This window comes from Saccostrea cucullata, unplaced genomic scaffold (assembly GCF_032062105.1).
Source record: "Saccostrea cucullata isolate Sc308-1 unplaced genomic scaffold, CSIRO_AGI_Scuc_v1 ctg97, whole genome shotgun sequence".
In the NCBI taxonomy this organism is placed as follows: Eukaryota; Metazoa; Mollusca; class Bivalvia; order Ostreida; family Ostreidae; genus Saccostrea; species Saccostrea cuccullata.
Genome location: NW_026928978.1, coordinates 109,564 through 136,993, shown reverse-complemented (window position 1 = coordinate 136,993; position 27,430 = coordinate 109,564). Strand labels below are relative to the sequence as shown.

General features: G+C 36.3%; 1 protein-coding gene across 1 annotated transcript; it reads right to left on the bottom strand.

Annotated features, from left to right (window-relative positions):
- Window positions 1-27,201, bottom strand: LOC134279495 (inhibitor of nuclear factor kappa-B kinase subunit alpha-like). Its single transcript, XM_062761902.1, has 19 exons — window positions 27,081-27,201; window positions 26,645-26,860; window positions 26,114-26,272; window positions 24,805-24,894; window positions 22,916-23,040; window positions 22,617-22,724; window positions 22,141-22,270; window positions 21,615-21,806; window positions 21,382-21,513; window positions 9,518-9,609; window positions 9,180-9,281; window positions 8,842-8,894; window positions 2,849-2,913; window positions 2,356-2,468; window positions 2,177-2,226; window positions 1,773-1,875; window positions 1,008-1,152; window positions 497-612; window positions 1-183 (listed from the first exon to the last, which is right to left on the bottom strand). The coding sequence occupies exons 1-19, from the start codon at window positions 27,174-27,176 to the stop codon at window positions 84-86; spliced, it is 2,187 nt and encodes a 728-aa protein (XP_062617886.1). The 5' UTR covers window positions 27,177-27,201; the 3' UTR covers window positions 1-83.
- Between the last annotated feature and the right edge of the window lie 229 nt (window positions 27,202-27,430).

Here is a 27,430-nt window from a genome sequence, read left to right as displayed (position 1 = left end):
AATATTGCACTTTCCCATAAATTTGAGACTTCTGGAATGTTTCCTCGCTTGGTAGTTGAGCAGAATATGAATGTAAGTCAGAATCAGGAAGTGTTCTTTTGTAAAGGAGGTAGAAAACTCCAATCCATTGAAGACATGTGTTCTTCATGTTCCTCCATCACTGTCTTTATAATGTCATCAAATCTGAAAAAAATTCCAATTGAAAGTTGAAATTCTCAGAGTGCTACAAACACAAAATTATATTTACCTACTTTGATGCATTTAATTCTAAATGTTCAAACAACTGAATATTCAGATAATGTTCTCTACTTGAAGTCAAATTATGAAGTTTGGAGGGATGCACTTCAAAAAAAAAAAATTCCAGACCTTCAGATTTAATATTCTTACATCATATATAAATATACATTTCTTTTACACATTTGAGATGAACATGCACCCTTAAATGTTTATACAGTGTCTAAAAACCCTAAATCATGGCTCTTTAAATGGTGCTTACTTTTTGACAGTCTCCCTGTTGTCATCGCAGACTTTCATGGACTCTAATGAAGAGGCACCCCAGGAGTTTGCAGAGTTACTTCCCTTGGAATCCTGCCTTGTCATGCCATTTTGTGCCTGCAAAGAAGGAGTTGCCTTTACTTTAGTTTCAGTACTTCAGAAACAGTCATTTTGTTTAGAATATCTTCACCTGCCTTAATTATTTAATTCCTCTATCTACAAAGCATTGGTTTGAGGAGGGTAGAGGGGCTAAATATGTCTGTTAAAAAAGTCATGGTACATGTTTTGGTGTATTTCATAAATTATTTCTATTAAGGAAAACGTGATTTTGCTGTTTTGAAAATTGTCCAAAATGAACAGCTTTACCCCTCCTAATAGCATGAAATAACAGCACAAGATCTCTGTGTAAGTGTCAATCTTTTGGGAAAGGGGTTATGAAAAAAAGAAGGCTTAAAAATGCATTTACACAGTAGAATTCACTTTGTTAGCTACAACTGTGGGCAAAAGCTTACAGCCATTTTGATCAGACTCCAGATATCAGATTGTCTCTGTTTCTGTGACTGTAACAGTTTGTTTGTGGCATCTGTGATCTGTTTACAGCACTGCTGAATGCTGGGTAATAACTGGAACAGTTCATGTTTACAGGCACAGATTTTCCTGCAATTAAAAAAATATTTTGTACATGTATATCTAATTTCAAAGGCAATCTTCAAATTCTTGTTGTTTCATGTGCCATATAAATAAGTTCCTACAAAATTTCTCCAAAGAAAAAAAAATACTTATAAAAGTTACCCTGGTACTTAAAATGTAACTAACAAAAATTTAAGTCACCTGTATCATATTGATCTTTAATCTGTGTTTAGATTGTGTAATGTATTGTCCAAACCCGAAACAAGTGTGCAGATCTCATCAACTTTTTTATTCCTTACCCTACGTGAGTATAATGATCCTGTAAAGTGTGAAGTTTTTGTACCTTGCCATAAATGTGTACAAAATCCTGTTAACTTTCTGTTCATACGATTCTGTAAATCGCTGTCCCTTCACACTTATTGTATTTAGAACCTTTAATCATACTTCATACTCTTACCCTCAATACATGTAGAGATCCTGTAAACATTATTCTTTACAAGAAATATTTTGATCCTGTAAACTATATTCCTTACCCTACAAGTTAATTGTGATCCTGTAAATATTATTCCTAGCCCTAAATGTTGTGATCCTGTAAACATTATTTCTAACCCTAAATGTAAGCAGATCCTGTATACATTATTCCTTACCCTAAATGTGTGTATAAATCCTGTAAACTTTTATCCCTATGGATGAGACACTTTACGACAATCTGAACCATTGGGCTGTGGTCTTTATAGATATCCCGTCCACCTGCATCACAAAGAAACTCATCATCAGAATTTTGAAAAACATATGTGCCATTCATGGAATACTCCGTAAAAATCTATTCAGATTAATTTATACTTCTAGTTTTTATTTCAGCATTTTCCAAGTGGTTGAGTGTATATTGTGACTATTGTTTTCCCATTTAATACTAAAAAAACACTTTTTTTCCAATCCCTTCACACCTCTCAAAAATAAAAAAAGTTCCAAGACTCTTCATCACACATTATGTTCAATATTTCAAAATTAAGAGAATGAATATAGAAAATTTGATTTATTTTTATCCAACCTTTGCCGGCTTGTCTCATGTCATGATATAGAGTTACAGCTTTCTTCTCTCTGAAAGTAAAATCATTTAATAAACTATCAATAGCTACGTAGGATGAAAATTCTTTTTTTTTTCCCCTTCATATTAAACCTAAAAGGCTTTTTTCACATAAAGCTGACATTTTTCTTTCAGAAACTTACATATCTTCTAAAACTTCATTCAGTTTGCCTCGAGCGAATGGACTCTTTTGTAATTCCACAATCTTGGTCTGTAAGGCAGTGGATTGTTGGTCTAGCTTGGTCACTTTCTCTCTCTACAAGAAATCAGGATTAAATACCTTAGAATTCAGCTTCACGGGATAAACTTTAAAGTGATTCAGAGAGGAGTGAGAGGGGTTAGAAATACAGTAAAACTCGGTTATAATGAAGTCACTGGGACCTATGAAATCACTTCTCTATATATGTAATTCGTTATATCTGTGTAATGAATTCGTTAGATTTATATAGCTGGGGATCCAAGATAACTTTGCTATATCTGTGAATTCGCAATATCTGTGTTCGTACTAAACGAATTTTACTGTAGTGAGAGCAAAAGAGGGAGGGGTGAGAGAGAAGGGGAAGAGAGATAGAGGGGGTGAGAGAGGAAGAGAGAGAGGATGGGGGTTGTGATGATGGATTCCTTTCAGTATTGTACCAGGTTTCTATGGACATCCACTTCTTCTCCAATTCTCTTCCATTTGGCCACTACCTTTTCAGTATCTGTAAAAAAAGAAAATCACTTTTTAATGTCAATGTCTTTTCAAGAATAAGAAAAATGTAAAAATCAATACATATGAAAGAATGTAATGTGTAAGAAATAAAAATTACTGTTTTCAGACATTTTGATTAAGGTTATATATAATTCTGTTCTCATGAAAGAAAGTGTAGATATTTGGTATCTGGAATGCAAATCTTTGAGATATAAGGAACATGTCTAAATGAGTTCTACATACATGTATGAATTCGAGTCTCAAAAAGGGCAGTTATTAAAAATCTTTATCTTATCTACGTCAATTCAAAAGTTCCTTCAGTAATTCTATCAAGCTTCTACAAAGCTGCACAAAATTTTTTTTTTTTTTTTTTGTTTAGATTTTTTTTTATTATCCCATCATATATTAAATTACAATGCTTAGTGCCAGGGTTGGGGCCCTGGATTCACTATGCTTACATGGTTACAACACAATCTTATCTTATGATAGGACAATTTTTTTTTTTTTTTGTTAATCCATTCACTCATCATTCACCACAACGGCATGCATATGTCTATATCAGTATCTAGCAAAGATATTGTAAATAGAAAAAATACACATCTGAAAAACTGCAGTTCTGTACTTAATAGCATTCAGATAACTTAATATAACTCAATCTACATATATAATTTTCATCTTAAAATGTTATCGCATTCCATCGTTTTTTGAAGCTGTCCATATCTCCATTTTTCTTATAAATATATTTCTCACAATTATAGTAGTATACAATTTCTTGTTTGACTCTCTCAAAAGATAATTTATTTTTCCTAAGTTTGGTTCTATAGATATACTTTTTAATTATACATATTACTAGATTAAATATATTGTTATATTTGTAATATTTTCCCAACAGAACATCGACCTTATTTAGATTTATATCAAGTCCAAACTTTTCTAACATCCAATTCAAAACGTTTTCCCAAATTTCTATAACAAACTCACATTCCCAAAATAGGTGGCACAATGTCTCTGGATGCGTTTTACAAAAGCTACATAAGTGCGAGTCAGTAACACCAATTTTGTATAAAAATGTATTTGTGGCTAAAATTCTATGTACAATTCTATAGTGGAACCATCTAAGCTGTATATCATTTGTTACATTAAAGAACAAAATATTTTGTTTTTTCCACCAAAGCTCATCAACATTTAAATCCAAAATATTCTCCCATTTAATTTCACTCTTTGGCTTTTTGTATTTCTGACTAACAAGAATATCATAGAAATCTTTTGCACCTTTCTTGCTTTTTATAATTACTTGTAGGAATTTTGGGAAAAAAGGTTGGTTTCTTTGAATTGTCATTTGATCATAATTCAACTGTAATTTTTTTATACAACTCAGTATTCCAAAAAACATGGTAAATGGTACTTTTAAATCATATAACTTACAAAATTCTTGATAATCCAACAAGGTACCATTTGTATCATAAAAATCAAAAATAAATTGTATGCCTTTTCTCAGCCATGACTTATAACAAATACTTTTTTTGTTAATACATATAGATTGGTTATACCATATAGGACTTAAAACAGATATTTGATCATCAGTACTTAACCTTAACTCTAACAATGCTGAAAAAACATCTTTCCAAAAAACATTTTTTGTATCTTTCTTAAGTTTTTTTAAAAAATCACTCCCATATATATTCAAGTATTTAAGATCTGGATTTAAATCCTTTAGTAATTCTTTCCAGGCTGATATACAATAACCATCAAGTAGCCTGCGAATCCATGTGATTTTTAAGCTTTTACAAAAGGAATCAAGACATGTCATTCTCATACCACCATTTTCAAAACTTTGACATATGGTATTTTTCGCCACCCTAGCTGTTTTAAAATTCCAAATATAATTAAAGAATATATCTTCAATCTCCTTTAGTTTTTCTTTAGATGGGCTAGGTAAGGTAATCAATAGGTGACTGAATTTAGGTAAAAGCAAGGTTTTTACAACAGTAATACGACCAGCCGTTGATAAGCATCTTCTAGACCATGATGCTACAAGCTTTTTGACAGTGTCAATCTTTGGAAAAAAATTCAAAGCAAACATAGCATCTAGATCTAAATCTACACAGTATGTTATACCTAGCACTGTAAATGGCTCTTGTGACCACATTAAGTTTGGATATTTATCACATAAGTTGTCATCATTATGAACAGTTGACCCAATCTTAATACATTGTGTTTTATCATAATTTGGTTTCAATCCAGAGAATTTGGAGTACTGATTAACTAAGGATAAGGTTGATTTGATAGATTCCTCTGAGCCATCCATCAATAAAACTGTATCATCAGCATATTGTAATAGTTTATATTCCTTATCTTCAATAACAATGCCCTTTATCAATTTATTATTTCTAATCATAATTCCCATTATTTCTGCACATAGTAAAAACAAATATGGTGAAATAGGATCGCCTTGCCTACAACCTCGTCCCATTTGGAAAAAATTTGAAAAGAAACCATTTTGGATAACGCATAACTTCGGCTCATTAAGTAAAATCTTTATCCATTTTAAAAAATTTTCACCAAAATTAAAGAATCTGAGTACTTTGTAAATGAATCTCCAAGATATAGAATCGAATGCTTTTTCAAAATCAATTAAGAGGATCTGACCTGGGTGAGCATTTTCTTTACAATAGTGAATAACATCATATAATAGCCTTGAGTTTTCACCAATATATCTACCAGCAAGAAACCCTTTTTGATTTTCATGTATTATTTTTGACAGGGTTAGTTTTATTCGGTTTGCTAAAACACTAGATAGAAGTTTATATGTAATGTTCAGTAATGTAATTGGTCTCCAATTTTTTAAGTGTTCCCTTGACTTGTTGCCTTTAGGGAGAATAGAAATTATTCCAAGTGTCTGCGTATAGGACAGCTGACCTGCTTTGTAACTATAATTAAAGGATTTAAGGATATATGAATTAATATCTGTCCAAAAAAACTTGAAAAATTCTGCTGTAAAACCGTCGGTCCCAGGCGTTTTGTCATTTTTAAAGTTTTTAAGAGCTTGAAATACTTCCTGTATTGTAATTTCCACATCTATAGAACTTTTTGTATCATTATTAATTTTGGGAACATCATACTTTTGAAGTAAATCCTCAAGATTAACATCATCTAGCTCATGATCTTTATTTTCATATAGTTTTTTATAAAATTTTCTTACTTCTTCCAAGATCTCTTGTTGTTTGTTTACATATTTACCATCATCATTGATTAAATTGTTGATATTCTTATTGACATAATTTCTTTTTTCTAGGGCACAAAAATATTTAGTAGGTTTCTCTCCATCTTCTATCCATTTACAATGACTTCTTAGTAAAAGCCCTTTTAATTCATATTTTCTAATCTCCTCTAAATCTGTCTCAAGATCATTTATCATATCTAGATAAATTGACAAATGGTTTTTTGCATACATATCATGTAAAATTTTTAATTGATTTTCAATTTTCAATTTGTGATCTTTCCTTTCTCTAGTTAGTTTTGCAGACATTTGTATTGCCATTTCCCTTATTTTCATCAGTAGTACATCAAGAAAAAGATTTTCTGAAATTTCTAAGGTTGATTCATCAATACGGTATTCATCATCTGTTTCTTTGATAATTTTTTTAACATTTTGTACAAATTCTTTGTTTCTCAATAAGGAGTTGTTAAAGCGCCAGAATCCTTTTCCACGTTTAAACTCATTAATAGTGATATCTAATTCAATGATAGAGTGATCAGTCCTATAGCCTGGCTTTATATTAACGTCACTTACAATTGATAAGAGTTCCTCTGACACTAAAAAGTAGTCAAGTCTAGCCTGTTTAACTGGGTTCTTTCTACTCCATGTATATTTTTTTTCATCTGGGTTTTTAATCCTCCAGGGATCTACTAAGTTAAATTTAGTTTTTAACTTTTCAATTTCAAGTTTGTTCTTTGGATTATTTTCCCTAACATAGTTATAACAGTCTAACTGGTAATCCTGTACTACATTCCAGTCCCCACACATGATTATAAAGTCAGTGTCAAATAGTTCTTCCACTTTATCACTAATTTCTGAATAAAATTTAGGATTATCTTTGTTTAGACCATATATATTTACCAAGGTGATTGAGTATTTGTTATCCACCATTATATTTGATATGATAAAATTTCCTTCACTGTCACTATAAACTTTAGAAATTTTAATTTCATTTTTGTTATTAAAAAGCGTTAAAGTCCCCCTTGCATCTGATTTTCCTGAGCTGATAAGTATGTCATTTCCCCATTGAGCATAAACTGATTTTTTCTCTGATTCTGTACAATGGGTGTCTTGTAAACAATATATAGATGATTTTAAATTTCTTAAATAGTTAAATACATCTTTTCTTTTTGCGGAATCATGTAAGCCTCTGCAGTTTACAGAAGTAATATTGAACTTAGTCATAATACATCTATATTGTTAAGTTGAAAAAAGATAAAAACATATACATGCTGCATACTCTCATTTCTTTCACACATAAATCAAAAATGAAAAATACTTCCTGTATGGTAATAGAACAGTTACAGAGGGAAAAAAAAATGTTGTAGACTGCATTGGGTCTTATCTTATCAATTAAACTTGGTCACATTATCAAAAACAGATTGTGAGCCATTTGATTACATCAAGTTTTCATTTGTTTAAAAAAGTATTGTACATCTTTCTTTCTATACCTTTAAATTATATTTGTTTTTGTACAAGTATAAACTAAACAAGTAAGCACTTGAAAGCACTTTAAAGGTTATAACATTCAAACACCTTCACCATAAGTCCAATAACGTTAATCTGCAGAAGAGAAAAAACTTCTTAAAACTACTCCGGATCACAGAATTTAATCCATTCTTTTTCGTCTTTTCTTCTATATTCGAGAATGACGTCATCTTTGACTTCCCGGATCCTCGTCTTCATTCCATCTTTCCTTAGCTCGTATGCTTTCTGTGCCAATTTCCCTCTCTTCTTCTTCAGGTGACCCGGCAAATCCGTCCTTACTGCATACCCTTGTGGTAAGGTAGCGTTCTTGGCGTGGATCAGTATCTGGTTCCGGTCTTCCATCCGAACGAGTTTTGCAATGATTGCATCTGGAGCTCCAGGTTTGTTGTAATTATTATTTGGATTTTTTGGTATTCTATGACAGTTTTGAATCAGGATATCGTCTACTGACAGCATGCCTAATTTTTGACGGAGAAAGTTCAGAATGACAGCCGACACATCTTCATTCTCGACTCTCGCAATGCCGTAGAACAGTAGATTGTATTTTCTTGATCGTGCCTCTAAATAAGTGATATGATCTTGCAACTGTCGTAGAGATGTCTCTAATTGGCTTACCCTTTCACTCTGCGGTTGTACAATCTCTTTGTCAATCTTTTCCAGTTCCGTTAGACGGTCATCCTGGTTCTGCAAAGCTACCTTCATTTCTATAATTTCCTCCTTGACAGTAGTCCGCGTTTCCTCTAGCTTCTTCTCTAACGTAGCGAGCCTCTCACTCATTGAGTTTTCTAATTTTTGTATGAGACTCGAAAATATGTCTCTTAGGTCTTTATTTGACACTTCGTCACCTTGTGCACTGTCTTTTTCTTTTTCTTTCTCCTTATTTCCTGTACGTGGCATCTTTTTTCCTGAACTTTCCGAATTTCCTCGAAGAAAAGTATGGTCCCTCCGCCCGTAGCATCCAGTGATATGCAGCAACCCTGAATCTTGCACAAACGCAAACCACACCTACTTAGGGACTCGACTAGAGCACATTACATTCAATATACCACGGCCCACACACTAAACCTTTACGATAAGACCCTCAGCCCTCGTTCCCGCTTTACGCCATATGCGTCGCCACACCGGAAGTCCAAGCTGCACAAAATTTTGGTTATTTATAGATTTATTTGAAAGTGAGACTTCTGCACTTACTTTGTACTCCATCTGACTTCTGGATTTCATACATGTCAAGGTCATGTTGTAAACTGAAATTATTTATAGACACTTTAAAACCACATTCAAACAAAAATTTCAATTCCATTTATTAACTCATCCAGTGCATTTACATGTATTATACATATGTATTATTTTGCAACTGTTTGATTTATTCATACAATTAGGCTCCAATTATTGATCAATGCAGTACATTTGAATTAAAAAGAAATACAGTAAAACTCACTTAGAGAGAACTTAGATATAAGGAATTATCAGTTAACAGGAAGATATGTATTTTCCTAATCCCTCATATGATATCATTCTGTATGTCCTACCATTCTTTGAAATACTGCATCTTTGACAACAGGTGATCACAACTACCCACCATATTGTTCTTCATCTTCAGAAAACTAGAGTTAGTTCTAAGTAAACTTAACCTGAAACAAAATACAGAAATTACTTAGAATATCAAATGATATGAACCAAGACTTTAGAAAAATTTAGATGCTAAAGCACAGAAAAATTTTCATTACACCAATTTTGCAGAATTACTCTAATTTTGAAATAGTTCCTTTTAATATACACTTCAAAACCTTATATGATACTGCTATAGTAACCACTTTGGTCCTAAATTGTCTGACTTCAATATACCACAAATTAACAGAAAACTTACATAGCTGCCCTTTGACTCTGAATGAGTCTCCTGAAATCCACCACTTGTTGACCACAGAAATAAACAGACTCTGCCCAGGCTCGCTTTTGTTCCTGTAAAAATAAAGACATTTTAAAATTTTTATTTGCAATATAACTAACCATACCTGTAATTTCTCTCAATATTTTACATAAGCCTTGAAACATGTTATGTATGAAAGAGGAATTCAGTGCTTTAATGCATAATCTACTAGATCTGAATTCAAACCTGCCAAGGCTCTAGTGTGAAAGTTTTGACATAACTGCATGTACACATAATTTACAGGACAGAATGGTTTTTAAAAAATCAAAAACATAAACAAGAGGCCCATGGGCCACAACGCTCACCTGAGTAGCATTGGTGATGTCGTTCTTTACTACTATGCCCCCGCCCCGGGTCACAATTTGAACAATTTAGAATCTACAGATTCTCTATTGTGGCCCCACCCAACCCCCGGGGGTCATGATTTGAACAATTTAGATTCTACACTACCCCAGGATGCTTCCACATAAGTTTCAGTTTTTCTGGCCAAGTGGTTCTTGAGAAGAAGATTTTTAAAGTTTGTTCCTATATATTTCTATGTAAAACTTGGATTCTCTATTGTGGCCCCGCCCAACCCCCGGGGGTCATGATTTTATCAATTTAGATTCTACACTACCCCAGGATGCTTCCACATAAGTTTCATCTTTTCTGGCCCAGTGGTTCTTGAGAAGAAGATTTTTAAAGTTTGTTCCTATATATTTCTATGTAAAACTTGGATTCCCTATTGTGGCCCCGCTCAACCCCGGGGGTCATGATCTGAACAAAAATGAATCTACACAACCTGAGGATGTTTCCACATAAGTTTCATCTTTTCTGGCCAAGTGGTTCTTGAGAAGAAGGTTTTTAAAGTTTGTTCCTATATATTTCTATGTAAAACTTGGATTCTCTATTGTGGCCCTGCCCAGCCCCCGGGGGTCATGATTTGAACAATTTAGATTCTACACTACCCCAAGATGCTTCCATATAAGTTTCAGCTTTTCTGGCCCAGTGGTTCTTGAGAAGAAGATTTTTTAATGACCCCACCCTATTTTTGTATTTTCTTTATTATCTCCCCTTGTGAGGGATCTTGGCCCTTTATTTTAACAATTTAAAATTCCCTTTACCTAAGGATGCTTTGTACCAAGTTTGGTTAAAATTGGCCTAGTGGTTCTTGAGAAGAAGTCAAAAATGTGAAAAGTTAACAAAAGGACGGACGGACGACGGACAAAATGTGATCAGAAAAGCTCACTTGAGCCTTCGGCTCAAGGTGAGCTAAAAAGCAATATTTTATCTCCCCCTTATTTGAAAACCAGAAGTCTCTGTCGAGACTGTAGCTCTGCTGGTTTATACTTAAAACAAAGGAAGAGAAAAGTAGCAGTTGGGACTTGAGACTTTAAATCAGCAATAAATAGAACAATGATCCTTGCCACTCATCAAAATAAAAATCGATGCACAGAATTATGTATCTTAGTATAGTCTACTTGTGTGCCAAGTTATACTGAAATCAGACCAAAACTGCAGGAGGAGTAGCATTTTGAAAGAATTTCACAGAAATTTTTATTTTTAGTAACCATGGCAACATTGTTCATTGAAATCAAAAACCGATGCATAGAATTATGTATCTTAGTGTAGTCTACTTGTATGCCAAGTTATATCAAAATCAGACCAAAACTGTAGGAGGAGTAGCATTTTGAAAGAATTTCACAGAAATTTTTATTTTTAGTAACCACGGCAACACCGTTTATCGAAATCAAAAACCGATGCACAGAATTATGTATCTTAGTGTAGTCTACTTGTGTGCCAAGTTATACTGAAATCGGACCAAATCTGTAGGAGGAGTAGCATTTTGAAAGAATTTCACAGAAATTTCTATTTTTAGTAACCAAGGCAACACCGTTCCTCGAAATCAAAAACCGATGCACAGAATTATGTATCTTAGTGTAGTCTACTTGTGTGCCAAGTTATAATGAAATTGGACCAAAACTGTAGGAGGAGTAGCATTTTGAAAGAATTTCAAAGAAATTTCTATTTTTAGTAACCAAGGCAACACCGTTCATAGAAATCAAAAACCGATGCACAGAATTATGTATTTTAGTGTAGTCTACTTGTGTGCCAAGTAATATTGAAATTGGACCAAAACTGTAGGAGTAGCATTTTGAAAGAATTTCAAAGAAATTTCTATTTTTAGTAACCACGGCAACACCGTTCATCGAAATCAAAAACCAATGCACAGAATTATGTATTTTAGTGTAGTCTACTTTTGTGCCAAGTTATATTGAAATCAGATCAAAACTGTAGGAGGAGTAGCATTTTGAAAGAATTTCACAGAAATTTCTATTTTTAGTAACCACGGCAACACCGTTCATCGAAATCAAAAAGTACGTAAGGGTTGCCCGCAACCCTGTGTCTCGCCTGCTGTCGCTGTGGTTAGTAAGAAATGATTGTCTGATAAACTGAAGCATTTATTGACATTTCAGAAGGAATAACTCAAAAATACAATAATAAAGAAATGGAACAGCTGACTTAATATCTAATCCCTTGGCGATTATATTGGCATTTATATATATATACATATACCCTGTAAATTCACAAATTATTGTGATGTTTTTATTATTGCGAATATTGCAACGTGTTATGAGTCGCAATAATTTGAACTTGCATTTTGAAATCAAATCCACTGTATATGTATCAAGTCATTCATGCAGAAAATGTAGGTGAAGATTACCTAATTATGGTACTGATATTGTTGGTTACCCATGATGTGTAGACTGACAAATTATCATGCCACTATAAGTTATAGTTGCTGAGATATGGACCTCCACCATAAATTTATGCAAAGTCACTCATGCGGAAAAATGTAGGTCAAGATGACCTAATTCTGGTACAGGCGTTTGTGGTTACCCATGATGTATCCACTGACAAATTATCATGCCACTATAAGTTATAGTTGCTGAGATATGGACCTCCACCATAAATTTATGCAAAGTCACTCATGCGGAAAAATGTAGGTCAAGATGACCTAATTCTGGTACAGGCGTTTGTGGTTACCCATGATGTATCCACTGACTAACTATCATGCCACTATAAGTTATAGTTGCTGAAATATGAACCTCCATTATCAATTTAACCAAAGTCATTCATGCAGAAAAATGTAGGTCAAAATGACCTAATTCTGGTACTGATGTTGTTGGTTACTTATAACCTGTACAATGACAAATCATCATGCCATTATAAGTTATAGATGCTGAGATATGGACCTCCACCAAAAATTTAACCAAAGTCACTCATGCAGAAAAATGTAGGTCAAGATGACCTAATTCTGGTACTGACGTTTGTGGTTACCCATGATGTATCCACTGACTAATTATCATATTCCTATAACTTATAGTTGCTGGAATATAGGTCTTCACCATAAATTATCATGAAAAAACTAAGTCCAACTTAAGGAAAAAATACGGAAAAATTTGAATTTTTTTTTTCAAAATCATACTTGGGATATAAATTTTTATCCATACTGAATATTGTGTCCAAATTTCAAGAAGACTGAATAAAATTTGAGAAAGTTATTGCAGTTTATAAAACTTTGACATTTGGGTTAACCAAAAGTTGGACGCCGACGACGACGACGACGACGGAATCTATGGTCGCTATGTCTCGCTTCGCGACATTCGTCGCAGGCGAGACAAAAACCGATGCATAAAATTATGTATCTTAGTGTAGTCTAATTGTGTGCCAAGTTATATTGAAATCGGACCAAAACTGTAGGAGGAGTAGCATTTTGAACAAGAGGCCCATGGGCCACATCGCTCACCCGAGCATTGTAGCTAGGAAAAAGTAGTAATTGGTTTACTATTGAAAAGTTTGAATCCAAAAGTTTGGCCCCGCTCTATCCCCGGGGGTCATGATTTGAACAAACTTGAATCTACACTACCTGAGGATGCTTCCATATAAATATGAGCAATTATGGCTTTGCTGTTCTTGAGAAGAAAATTTTAAAAGAATTTTCCTATATATTTCTATGTAAAACTTTGGTCGGCCATTGTGGCCCCGCCCCACCCCCGGGGGTCATGATTTGAACAAATTTGAATCTACAATACCTGGGGATGCTTCCACACAAATATGAGCAATTATGGCTCAGCTGTTCTTGAGAAGAAGATTTTTAAAGAATTTTCCTATATATTTCTATATAAAACTTTGGTCGGCCATTGTGGCCCCGCCCTACCCCCGGGGGTCATGATTTGAACAAACTTGAATCTACACTACCTGAGGATGCTTCCATATAAATATGAGAAATTATGACTTTGCTGTTCTTGAGAAGAAGATTTTTAAAGAATGTTCCTATATATTTTATGTAAACTTTGGTCGGCCATTGTGGCCCCACCCTACCCCCGGGGGTAATGATTTGAACAAACTTGAATCTACACTACCTGGGGATGCTTCCACATAAATATGAGCAATTCTGGCTTTGCTGTTCTTAAGAAGAAGATTTTTAAAGAATTTTCCTATATATTTCTATATAAAACTTTGGTCGGCCATTTTGGCCCTGCCCTACCCCCGGGGGTCATGATTTGAGCAAACTTGAATCTACACTACCTGAGGATGCTTCCATATAAATATGAGCAATTATGGCTTTGCTATTCTTGAGAAGAAGATTTTTAAAGAATTTTCCTATATATTTCTATATAAAACTTTGGTCGGCCATTGTGGCCCCGCCCTACCCCCGGGGGTCATGATTTGAACAAACTTGAATCTACAATACCTGGGGATGCTTCCACAAAAATATGAGCAATTATGGCTCTGCGGTTCTTGAGAAGAAGATTTTTAAAGAATTTTCCTATATATTTCTATATAAAACTTTGGTCGGCCATTGTGGCCCAGCCCGACCCCCGGGGGTCATGATTTGAAGAAACTTGAATCTAGACTACCTGGGGATGCTTCCACATAAATATGAGCAATTCTGGCTTTGCTGTTCTTAAAAAGAAGATTTTTAAAGAATTTTCCTATATATTTCTATCTAAAACTTTGGTCGGCCATTGTGGCCCCGCCCCACCCCCGGGGGTCATGATTTGAACAAATTTGAATCTACAATACCTGGGGATGCTTCCACACAAATATGAGCAATTATGGCTCAGCTGTTCTTGAGAAGAAGATTTTTAAAGAATTTTCCTATATATTTCTATATAAAACTTTGGTCGGCCATAGTGGCCCCGCCCTACTCCCGGGAGTCATGATTTGAACAAATTTGAATCTACACTACCTGAGGATGCTTCCATATAAATATGAGAAATTATGACTTTGCTGTTCTTGAGAAGAAGATTTTTAAAGAATTTTCCTATATATTTCTATGTAAACTTTGGTCGGCCATTGTGGCCCCGCCCTACCCCCGGGGGTAATGATTTGAACAAACTTGAATCTACACTACCTGGGGATGCTTCCACATAAATATGAGCAATTCTGGCTTTGCTGTTCTTAAGAAGAAGATTTTTAAAGAATTTTCCTATATATTTCTATATAAAACTTTGGTCAGCCGTTTTGGCCCTGCCCTACCCCCGGGGGTCATGATTTGAACAAACTTGAATCTACACTACCTGAGGATGCTTCCATATAAATATGAGCAATTATGGCTTTGCTATTCTTGAGAAGAAGATTTTTAAAGAATTTTCCTATATATTTCTATATAAAACTTTGGTCGGCCATTTTGGCCCTGCCCTACCCCCGGGGGTCATGATTTGAACAAACTTGAATCTACAATACCTGGGGATGCTTCCACAAAAATATGAGCAATTATGGCTCTGCTGTTCTTGAGAAGAAGATTTTTAAAGAATTTTCCTATATATTTCTATATAAAACTTTGGTCGGCCATTGTGGCCCAGCCCGACCCCCGGGGGTCATGATTTGAAGAAACTTGAATCTAGACTACCTGGGGATGCTTCCACATAAATATGAGCAATTCTGGCTTTGCTGTTCTTGAGAAGAAGATTTTTAAAGAATTTTCCTATATATTTCTATCTAAAACTTTGGTCGGCCATTGTGGCCCCGCCCCACCCCCGGGGGTCATGATTTGAACAAATTTGAATCTACAATACCTGGGGATGCTTCCACACAAATATGAGCAATTATGGCTCAGCTGTTCTTGAGAAGAAGATTTTTAAAGAATTTTCCTATATATTTCTATATAAAACTTTGGTCGGCCATTGTGGCCCCGCCCTACCCCCGGGGGTCATGATTTGAACAAACTTGAATCTACACTACCTGAGGATGCTTCCATATAAATATGAGAAATTATGACTTTGCTGTTCTTGAGAAGAAGATTTTTAAAGAATTTTCCTATATATTTCTATGTAAACTTTGGTCGGCCATTGTGGCCCCGCCCTACCCCCGGGGGTAATGATTTGAACAAACTTGAATCTACACTACCTGGGGATGCTTCCACATAAATATGAGCAATTCTGGCTTTGCTGTTCTTAAGAAGAAGATTTTTAAAGAATTTTCCTATATATTTCTATATAAAACTTTGGTCGGCCATTTTGGCCCTGCCCTACCCCCGGGGGTCATGATTTGAACAAACTTGAATCTACACTACCTGAGGATGCTTCCATATAAATATGAGCAATTATGGCTTTGCTATTCTTGAGAAGAAGATTTTTAAAGAATTTTCCTATATATTTCTATATAAAACTTTGGTCGGCCATTGTGGCCCCGCCCTACCCCCGGGGGTCATGATTTGAACAAACTTGAATCTACAATACCTGAGGATGCTTCCACAAAAATATGAGCAATTATGGCTCTGCGGTTCTTGAGAAGAAGATTTTTAAAGAATTTTCCTATATATTTCTATATAAAACTTTGGTCGGCCATTGTGGCCCAGCCCTACCCCCGGGGGTCATGATTTGAAGAAACTTGAATCTAGACTACCTGGGGATGCTTCCACATAAATATGAGCAATTCTGGCTTTGCTGTTCTTAAGAAGAAGATTTTTAAAGAATTTTCCTATATATTTCTATCTAAAACTTTGATCGGCCATTTTGGCCCTGCCCTACCCCCGGGGGTCATGATTTGAACAAACTTGAATCTACACTACCTGGGGATGCTTCCATATAAATGTGAGCAATTATGGCTCTGCTACTCTTGAGAAGAAGATTTTTAAAGAATTCTCCTATATATTTCTATATAAAACTTTGGTCGGCCATTGTGGCCCCGCCCTACCCCCGGGGGTCATGATTTGAACAAATTTGAATCTACAATACCTGGGGATGCTTCCACACAAATATGAGCAATTATGGCTCAGCTGTTCTTGAGAAGAAGATTTTTAAAGAATTTTCCTATATATTTCTATATAAAACTTTGGTCGGCCATTGTGGCCCCGCCCTACCCCCGGGGGTCATGATTTGAACAAACTTGAATCTACACTACCTGAGGATGCTTCCATATAAATATGAGAAATTATGACTTTGCTGTTCTTGAGAAGAAGATTTTTAAAGAATTTTCCTATATATTTCTATGTAAACTTTGGTCGGCCATTGTGGCCCCGCCCTACCCCCGGGGGTAATGATTTGAACAAACTTGAATCTACACTACCTGGGGATGCTTCCACATAAATATGAGCAATTCTGGCTTTGCTGTTCTTAAGAAGAAGATTTTTAAAGAATTTTCCTATATATTTCTATATAAAACTTTGGTCGGCCATTTTGGCCCTGCCCTACCCCCGGGGGTCATGATTTGAGCAAACTTGAATCTACACTACCTGAGGATGCTTCCATATAAATATGAGCAATTATGGCTTTGCTATTCTTGAGAAGAAGATTTTTAAAGAATTTTCCTATATATTTCTATATAAAACTTTGGTCGGCCATTGTGGCCCCGCCCTACCCCCGGGGGTCATGATTTGAACAAACTTGAATCTACAATACCTGGGGATGCTTCCACAAAAATATGAGCAATTATGGCTCTGCTGTTCTTGAGAAGAAGATTTTTAAAGAATTTTCCTATATATTTCTATATAAAACTTTGGTCGGCCATTGTGGCCCAGCCCGACCCCCGGGGGTCATGATTTGAAGAAACTTGAATCTAGACTACCTGGGGATGCTTCCACATAAATATGAGCAATTCTGGCTTTGCTGTTCTTAAAAAGAAGATTTTTAAAGAATTTTCCTATATATTTCTATCTAAAACTTTGGTCGGCCATTGTGGCCCCGCCCCACCCCCGGGGGTCATGATTTGAACAAATTTGAATCTACAATACCTGGGGATGCTTCCACACAAATATGAGCAATTATGGCTCAGCTGTTCTTGAGAAGAAGATTTTTAAAGAATTTTCCTATATATTTCTATATAAAACTTTGGTCGGCCATTGTGGCCCCGCCCTACCCCCGGGGGTCATGATTTGAACAAACTTGAATCTACACTACCTGAGGATGCTTCCATATAAATATGAGAAATTATGACTTTGCTGTTCTTGAGAAGAAGATTTTTAAAGAATTTTCCTATATATTTCTATGTAAACTTTGGTCGGCCATTGTGGCCCCGCCCTACCCCCGGGGGTCATGATTTGAACAAACTTGAATCTACACTACCTGGGGATGCTTCCACATAAATATGAGCAATTCTGGCTTTGCTGTTCTTAAGAAGAAGATTTTTAAAGAATTTTCCTATATATTTCTATATAAAACTTTGGTCGGCCATTTTGGCCCTGCCCTACCCCCGGGGGTCATGATTTGAACAAACTTGAATCTACACTACCTGAGGATGCTTCCATATAAATATGAGCAATTATGGCTTTGCTATTCTTGAGAAGAAGATTATTAAAGAATTTTCCTATATATTTCTATATAAAACTTTGGTCGGCCATTGTGGCCCCGCCCTACCCCCGGGGGTCATGATTTGAACAAACTTGAATCTACAATACCTGGGGATGCTTCCACAAAAATATGAGCAATTATGGCTCTGCTGTTCTTGAGAAGAAGATTTTTAAAGAATTTTCCTATATATTTCTATATAAAACTTTGGTCGGCCATTGTGGCCCAGCCCGACCCCCGGGGGTCATGATTTGAAGAAACTTGAATCTAGACTACCTGGGGATGCTTCCACATAAATATGAGCAATTCTGGCTTTGCTGTTCTTAAAAAGAAGATTTTTAAAGAATTTTCCTATATATTTCTATCTAAAACTTTGGTCGGCCATTGTGGCCCCGCCCCACCCCCGGGGGTCATGATTTGAACAAATTTGAATCTACAATACCTGGGGATGCTTCCACACAAATATGAGCAATTATGGCTCAGCTGTTCTTGAGAAGAAGATTTTTAAAGAATTTTCCTATATATTTCTATATAAAACTTTGGTCGGCCATTGTGGCCCCGCCCTACCCCTGGGGGTCATGATTTGAACAAACTTGAATCTACACTACCTGAGGATGCTTCCATATAAATATGAGAAATTATGACTTTGCTGTTCTTGAGAAGAAGATTTTTAAAGAATTTTCCTATATATTTCTATGTAAACTTTGGTCGGCCATTGTGGCCCCGCCCTACCCCCGGGGGTAATGATTTGAACAAACTTGAATCTACACTACCTGGGGATGCTTCCACATAAATATGAGCAATTCTGGCTTTGCTGTTCTTAAGAAGAAGATTTTTAAAAAATTTTCCTATATATTTCTATATAAAACTTTGGTTGGCCAGTTTGGCCCTGCCCTACCCCCGGGGGTCATGATTTGAACAAACTTGAATCTACACTACCTGAGGATGCTTCCATATAAATATGAGCAATTATGGCTTTGCTATTCTTGAGAAGAAGATTTTTAAAGAATTTTCCTATATATTTCTATATAAAACTTTGGTCGGCCATTGTGGCCCCGCCCTACCCCCGGGGGTCATGATTTGAACAAACTTGAATCTACAATACCTGAGGATGCTTCCACAAAAATATGAGCAATTATGGCTCTGCGGTTCTTGAGAAGAAGATTTTTAAAGAATTTTCCTATATATTTCTATATAAAACTTTGGTCGGCCATTGTGGCCCAGCCCTACCCCCGGGGGTCATGATTTGAAGAAACTTGAATCTAGACTACCTGGGGATGCTTCCACATAAATATGAGCAATTCTGGCTTTGCTGTTCTTAAGAAGAAGATTTTTAAAGAATTTTCCTATATATTTCTATCTAAAACTTTGGTCGGCCATTGTGGCCCCGCCCCACCCCCGGGGGTCATGATTTGAACAAATTTGAATCTACAATACCTGGGGATGCTTCCACACAAATATGAGCAATTATGGCTCAGCTGTTCTTGAGAAGAAGATTTTTAAAGAATTTTCCTATATATTTCTATATAAAACTTTGGTCGGCCATTGTGGCCCCGCCCTACCCCCGGGGGTCATGATTTGAACAAACTTGAATCTACACTACCTGAGGATGCTTCCATATAAATATGAGAAATTATGACTTTGCTGTTCTTGAGAAGAAGATTTTTAAAGAATTTTCCTATATATTTCTATGTAAACTTTGGTCGGCCATTGTGGCCCCGCCCTACCCCCGGGGGTAATGATTTGAACAAACTTGAATCTACACTACCTGGGGATGCTTCCACATAAATATGAGCAATTCTGGCTTTGCTGTTCTTAAGAAGAAGATTTTTAAAGAATTTTCCTATATATTTCTATATAAAACTTTGGTCGGCCATTTTGGCCCTGCCCTACCCCCGGGGGTCATGATTTGAACAAACTTGAATCTACACTACCTGAGGATGCTTCCATATAAATATGAGCAATTATGGCTTTGCTATTCTTGAGAAGAAGATTTTTAAAGAATTTTCCTATATATTTCTATATAAAACTTTGGTCGGCCATTGTGGCCCCGCCCTACCCCCGGGGGTCATGATTTGAACAAACTTGAATCTACAATACCTGAGGATGCTTCCACAAAAATATGAGCAATTATGGCTCTGCGGTTCTTGAGAAGAAGATTTTTAAAGAATTTTCCTATATATTTCTATATAAAACTTTGGTCGGCCATTGTGGCCCAGCCCTACCCCCGGGGGTCATGATTTGAACAAACTTGAATCTACACTACCTGGGGATGCTTCCACATAAATATGAGCAATTCTGGCTTTGCTGTTCTTGAGAAGAAGATTTTTAAAGAATTTTCCTATATATTTCTATCTAAAACTTTGATCGGCCATTTTGGCCCTGCCCTACCCCCGGGGGTCATGATTTGAACAAACTTGAATCTACACTACCTGGGGATGCTTCCATATAAATGTGAGCAATTATGGCTCTGCTACTCTTGAGAAGAAGATTTTTAAAGAATTCTCCTATATATTTCTATATAAAACTTTGGTCGGCCATTGTGGCCCCGCCCTACCCCCGGGGGTCATGATTTGAAAAAATTTGAATCTACACTACCTGAGGATGTTTCCCCATAAGTTTCAACTTTCCTGGCACAGTGGTTCTTAAGAAGAAGATTTTTAAAATATACCACCAAATTTTCATTAATCCCCAATTATCTCCCCTTGAATGAGGGCATGGCCCTTCATTTGAACAAAACTTGAATCCCCTTTACCCAAGGATGCTTTGTGGCAAATTTGGTTGAAATTGGCCCAGCGGTTCTTGAGAAGAAGTCGAAAATGTGAAAAGTTTACGGACAGACAGACAGACGGACGCCGGACAAAATGTGATCAGAAAAGCTCACTTGAGCCTTCGGCTCAGGTGAGCTAAAAATTGTTTACAGACAGACAGACAGACAGACGGACGGACGACGGACGCATTACTATCGCATAAGCTCTTCTGGTCTCTGACCAGTAGAGCTAAAAAACCCTTGAAATATACTTTACATACATTATATGGCAGGGCTGTTTTGGAGTCTTTCACAATGCTCTGAACATTAGGTGGCAATGGCTTGTTCTTTTTATCTCCACCACCTTGATTCTCTCCCTTGATGAACATGAACACTACCCAATCCTCCTCTCCCTGTAAAATTTAACATCACTTATCAAACTCTAATTTCTCTTATTTTCTCAGAATCTGAATCATAATGGCATTCATGTTGTAAAGAAAATCATAGAGCATACCGGAGCTGTCCAGCACTGATGTGCTCCAAGGTTAGGGTCAGGTGATGCCCCACTAGCCAATAGAATGTCTTGATCCTGAACTTTCACCCCTGTTTCTTTTTCAATATTTTCTTGAAGTTCAAGCATAGAATAGTTGTCCAGCAATGGGTAGGATAATAGTTGATTGTTGGCCACATATAAAATGTGCACTATCTGCAAATTACAATATCGACTTTGCTAAATTAAACTTAATTTGTGATATCTAGTTCATCATCGGAAACCCACACTTGGTCTTCCTCCCAGAGGAAAGAGAATCCAGACTAACTGTAAGTTTTCAACAATGTATGTAGTTAAAGTGTAATAGAATTTTGTAAAATTTTCTTTCCACTTTGGGCTGACATATACAGAATTAAGGTAAACACCTGTTAAGCAAATATCATAGGTATCAGTATTGTACTCCATCAATGTATTGCAAATCATGATATGTAATAGCTTATATGGCCTAGCTTTCAATAATCATGATACAACACTTAATCCCATTGCTTACCTTGATGCTGAGCATGGTGTCCAGGATTTTGAAGCACTGCGGTCTCCCCTCAATGAGCCCTCCACCTCTGGCTTTAGGGTCCCACCTCAGCATCAGTCGTAACCACTGCTCAAAATAGGCCTGCATGCTTCTAAAGAGGTAAAAAGTAGGCTCATATCAGAAACAGGGTCTCACAAAGCAGATCATCTTCTCACAAGAAAGCTAGAAAATAACTTTTATTCCAATGTAAATTATCACTTCCGTTATGCACAAATACTTAATTCACTTACAACACTCACAAACTGTTACTACAGGGTATATCCATTCCCCTACAACTTCTTTGCAAGAGGATAAAATGCAATTTTTCCGCATCTCATATTTCTTATATTCAGTATGATTTTTTCATATTTTGAAAAACTCTTCCTTATTTTCTAACCCCATTTCTGCAAATAAAAGTAATCTGTTCTTGTGCCTGTATTTTAAGATGTCCAAGTTACCTGCATAAATGTGTTGGTGTTACAATTTTCTTGGAGAATTTTACCACTCCTTCAGAATTATAAAATGCTGTTATGTCTTCGGGAGATTTTTTGCAAACTTCCCTATGCCTGGAATACAAACATTATTTCAAAGTTACATGTAAGTATAAAGCTTCACACAAAATTTGAGAACTTATACAATCATGCAAATTATCCTAGTAGTTGGTATTATTCAACCAATTTTATGATCTTGTTGCATTTTGTCCAAAGATATGAGTGAAGGCCTTTAGTTACATGTAATATTAAACATTATTACTTGCCATGTAACTGGTGGAACTTGAGGGAGAAAGGGACGGAATCCTGTAATACATTCAAACACCACAGTCCCAAAGGACCAGTAGTCTACCGTGCATGTGTATTTCTGACTGGCAAACAGTTCAGGGGCCTAGCAAAACAGTGTAAGATGCAGAGTCAGTTCTCAATTTACTGTGTGTAAAACAAAAGACTTTAACAAGAGGCCCAGGGGCCACAGTACTCACCTGAGCACATCGGCTAGGAAAAGCACATATCAGATCAGAACTAAAAGTTTACTGAGGTGGTGGTGGTGGTGGGGGGCTTGAATTTTAACCCCCCGGGGATTCATGATTTGAACAAACTAGAATCTACACTACCTGAGGATGATTCCATATAAATATCACTAATCATGGCTTTGAATACTTGAAAAGGAGATTTTAAAAGAGTTTCCCTATATATCCCTATGTAAAACTTAGGTCAGCCATTTTGGCCCCACCCTGGTCCCGGGGGTCATGATTTGAACAAACTTAAATCTACACTACCTGAGGATGATTCCACATGAGTCTCATCCTTCCTGGTCCAGTGGTTCTTGAGAAGATTTTTAAAGAGTTTTCCTATAAATTCCTATGTAAAACTTGGGTCGGCCATTTTGGCCCCACCCTAGCCCCGGGAGTCATGATTTGAACAAATTTGAAACTACACTATCTGAGGATGATTCCACATGAGTCTCATCCTTCCTGGCCCAGTGGTTCTTGGGAAGAAGATTTTTAAAGAGTTTTCCTATATATTCCTATGTAAAACTTGGGCCGGCCATTATAGCCCCACCCTAGCCCCAGGGGTCATGATTTGAACAAATTTGAAACTACACTACCTGAGGATGATTCCACATGAGTCTCATCCTTCCTGGTCCAGTGGTCCTTGAGAAGAAGATTTTTAAAGGGTTTTCCTATATATTCCTATGTAAAATTTGGGTCGGCCATTTTGGCCCCACCCTAGCCCCAGGGGTCATGATTTGAACAAATTTGAATCTACACTACCTGAGGATGACTTCACATGAGTTACATCTTTCCTGTCTCAATGGTTCTTGAGAAGATTTTTAAAGATTTTTCTATATATTCCTATGTTAAACTTGGGTCGGCCATTTTGGCCCCACCCTAGCCCCGGGGGTCATGATTTGAACAAATTTGAAACTACACTACCTGAGGATGATTCCACATGAGTCTCATCCTTCCTGGTCCAGTGGTTCTTGAGAAGAAGATTTTTAAAGTTTGTTCCTATATATTCCTATGTAAAACTTGGGTCGGCCATTATAGCCCCACCCTAGCCCCGGGGGTCATGATTTGAACAAATTTGAAACTACACTACCTGAGGATGATTTCACATGAGTCTCATCCTTCCTGGTCCAGTGGTTCTTGAGAAGAAGATTTTTAAAGAGTTTTCCTATATATTCCTATGTTAAAATAATGGGTCGGCCATTTTGGCCCCACCCTTGCCCCGGGGGTCATGATTTGAACAAACTTGAATCTTCACTACCTTAGGATGATTCCACATTAGTTTCATCTTTCCTGGCCAAGTGGTTCTTGAGAAGAAGATTTTTTTAAAATGCCATTAATTTTTCTCTAATTCATAATTATCTCCCCTTGGAAAAGGGCGTGGCCCTTCATTTGAACAAACTTGAATCCCCTTTACCCAAGGATACTTTGTAGCAAGTTTGGTTGAAATTGGCCCAGTGGTTCTTGAGAAGAAGATGAAAATGTGAAAACTTTACGACGACGACAACAACAACGACGATGACAACGACTACAACGACAGACAACTGACAAATTTTGACCAGAAAAGCTCACTTGAGCCTTCAGCTCAGGTGAGCTAATAATACAAATCAGATTCATTGCCTAGGAGAGATAACACAACTTACCAAGTACTGGAGAGTTCCAACAAAGGAGGTACAAACACTTCCTTGATCTAGCTCCTTAGCATAACCCAAGTCTATCAGTTTGTATACAGTCTATAAAATAAAATAATGCATTACATAGTTGAACTGGTTAGTGGCACAATCAAACTTATAAGTAATATCTAATCTAAAGTGGAGAATAACAAAGGTTTAAAAGAGGAATAGTGGAAACTTACAGGACAAGGAGGATGAATAAGTGGAAATGTAGGAGGAATGATGGAAATGTAGAGGAGGAGAAAAAGGAATGAACAGAAATGTAGAGGGGGAGGAAAAAAGAGTGGAAATGTATAGAAAGAAGAGGAGGAATGAGTGGAAATGTAGAAGAGGAGGAGGAGGAATGAGTGCAAATGTAGAGGAAGAGGAGGAGGAATGAATGGAAATGCAAAGGAAGAGGAGGAGGAATGAGTGGAAATGTAGAGAAGGAAGAGTAATAAGTGGAAATGTAGAGGAAGAGGAGGAGAAATGTGTGAAATGTAGAGGAGGAGGAGGAGGAATGAGTGGAAATGTAGAGAAGGAGGAGGAAAATGAGTGGAAATGTAGAGGAGTAGGAGGAAAAATGAGTGGAAATAAAGAGTCAGAGGAGGAATAAGTGGAAATGTAGAGGAGGAGAAGGAGGAGTGAATGGAAATGTAAAGGAAGAGGAGGAGGAGGAATGATAGGAAATGTAGAGGAAGAGGAGAAGGAATAAGGGAGAATGTAGAGAAGGAGCAGGAATGAATGGAAATGTAGAGAAGGAGGAGGAATGAGTTGAAATATAGGAGGAATGAGTGGAAATGCAGAGGAGGAGGAATGAGTGGAAACGTAGAGGGGTAGGAGAAATCAATGGAAATGTACGGGAGTAGGAGGAAGACGAATAAGTAGAATTGAAAGGAGGAGGAATAGGAATGAGTCAAAATGTAGAGGAGGAGGAGGAGGAATGAGGTGAAACTGTAGAGGAAGAGGAATGAGTGGAAATGTAAAGGAGGAGAAGGAATAATTGGGAAAGTAGAGGATGAGGAGGAATTAATGGAGATGAAGAGGAGAAAGTGGAAATGTAGAGGAAGAGGAAAACTGGATAAGGCAGATTGTAAGGAGGAAGAGTTTATCAGGAAAAACCAGAAAGTAGAGAAGTTCTAAAAGAAAAGTTAACCCTTCAAAGCACCTAATTTTGAAATTAGAACAAAACAAGAATTGACAGGTTACATCAATTTTATGGCTAGAACACATAAGTGAAATTAACACTACTCATACAAAGGTCATTTGAAATTCAGTGGAGGTACATAAGCTACCGAACCTGTTCCTCTTGTGTCTGCAGCACAATGTTTTCTGGTTTTAAGTCCCTATGAATGATTCTTTTACCATGTAGATATTCAATGGCTGAAGCAATATCCCTCACAAGACACCGAATGTCAAACTCCTTTAGTCCAACACAGTACTCTGGTTTATTCAGCACCTGTTGGCAAAATGTTTAATGTAGTTCATTTATTTTGCTATGTCTCTTCAGGTCAAATATAATATAGATATATTAGAGTTTTTTAAACAAAATATAAAACATCGTCTTTGATTCTCTCTCAAATGCAGCCTTCTTGATACCTTAAAGTATATAAAGATTTGTCGCTTAGTTATGCTGAGCTGCATTCAAGTCTGAAGCTTATAAATAAGATGGACGTAGATCTTTAATCCTGTTAGATATACGCTAGCCAAGTCTTTCAAAAGACCCATACATATATATCTAACCTGGCAGCAAGGCTAGCTGTTAAGATCTTGAATGCCAATATGCCACAGATTTTTTTTATACTGTCTACTTTGAATTATTGTTATATACCTTGCGTAAATCCCCTCCAGGACAATACTCCATGGCCAATAACGGGAGCTCTCCGGTACCAACATTCAGTACTGGGGGTACCTCTTTGGCAGCTATAACATTGGGGTGATCTAAACGTTTCATAATGTCCACCTCTAAGGTCCATCGTTCTCGATGCTTCTGCGTCATTTCACTTTGAACACGACACTTTTTTATGGCAACATATTCTCCTGAATCCTGTAGCAGGGATGAAAATACATGCATGATTTTTAAAATAACTTGTTTTACAATGCAAAGTTACATTATGTATTTTGTATTCAAGATATATTTGAAAAGATATTTGAAAGAATTGAATTTGAAAGATACAGACAAAAACCTTGAAATCATATAAAATACTCTAGGATATTTTAGATATTGATGTTCGAGATACTGAAGTTCATCAGAATCTATATTTTACCTCATTTTTCCAGAGAACAACTTGACCAAAGCCTCCAGACCCAAGAATCTTTTCTTCCACCCATTCACCTCGCTTTGATGGCTGAGTGAATGCCATCTTGATTATAACTCTTGCACCCTATCTGAAAAAATACAGTTTTTTTAACATAAAAGAAAAAAAAGCCATGGTCAAAAGAGAGAGTTGATGTTATACCTCAGTAAACCTCAAGTAATAACACACCTGTACAGATTTGTTTCTAATCATATGAAACTGAACCAAAGGCTGAAGTGTGCAGGACAGTCAGATATTAAGGGATGGATTGACGGAAGACATAAATGACAAATGCTACACATCATTGCCAGATTCATGGT

What these genes read in the sequence shown, in the direction of transcription:
- LOC134279495 (XM_062761902.1), bottom strand. Translation starts at nt 27,176, where the DNA reads ATGGCATTCACTCAGCCATCAAAGCGAGGTGAATGGGTGGAAGAAAAG. An exon ending in ATGCAGTATTTCAAAGAATG is followed by an intron (nt 8,895 to 9,179) that starts GTAGGACATACA and finishes AAATAATTTCAG; the next exon opens with TTTACAACATGACCTTGACA. An exon ending in TGGATGTCCATAGAAACCTG is followed by an intron (nt 2,469 to 2,848) that starts GTACAATACTGA and finishes GATTTCTTGTAG; the next exon opens with AGAGAGAAAGTGACCAAGCT.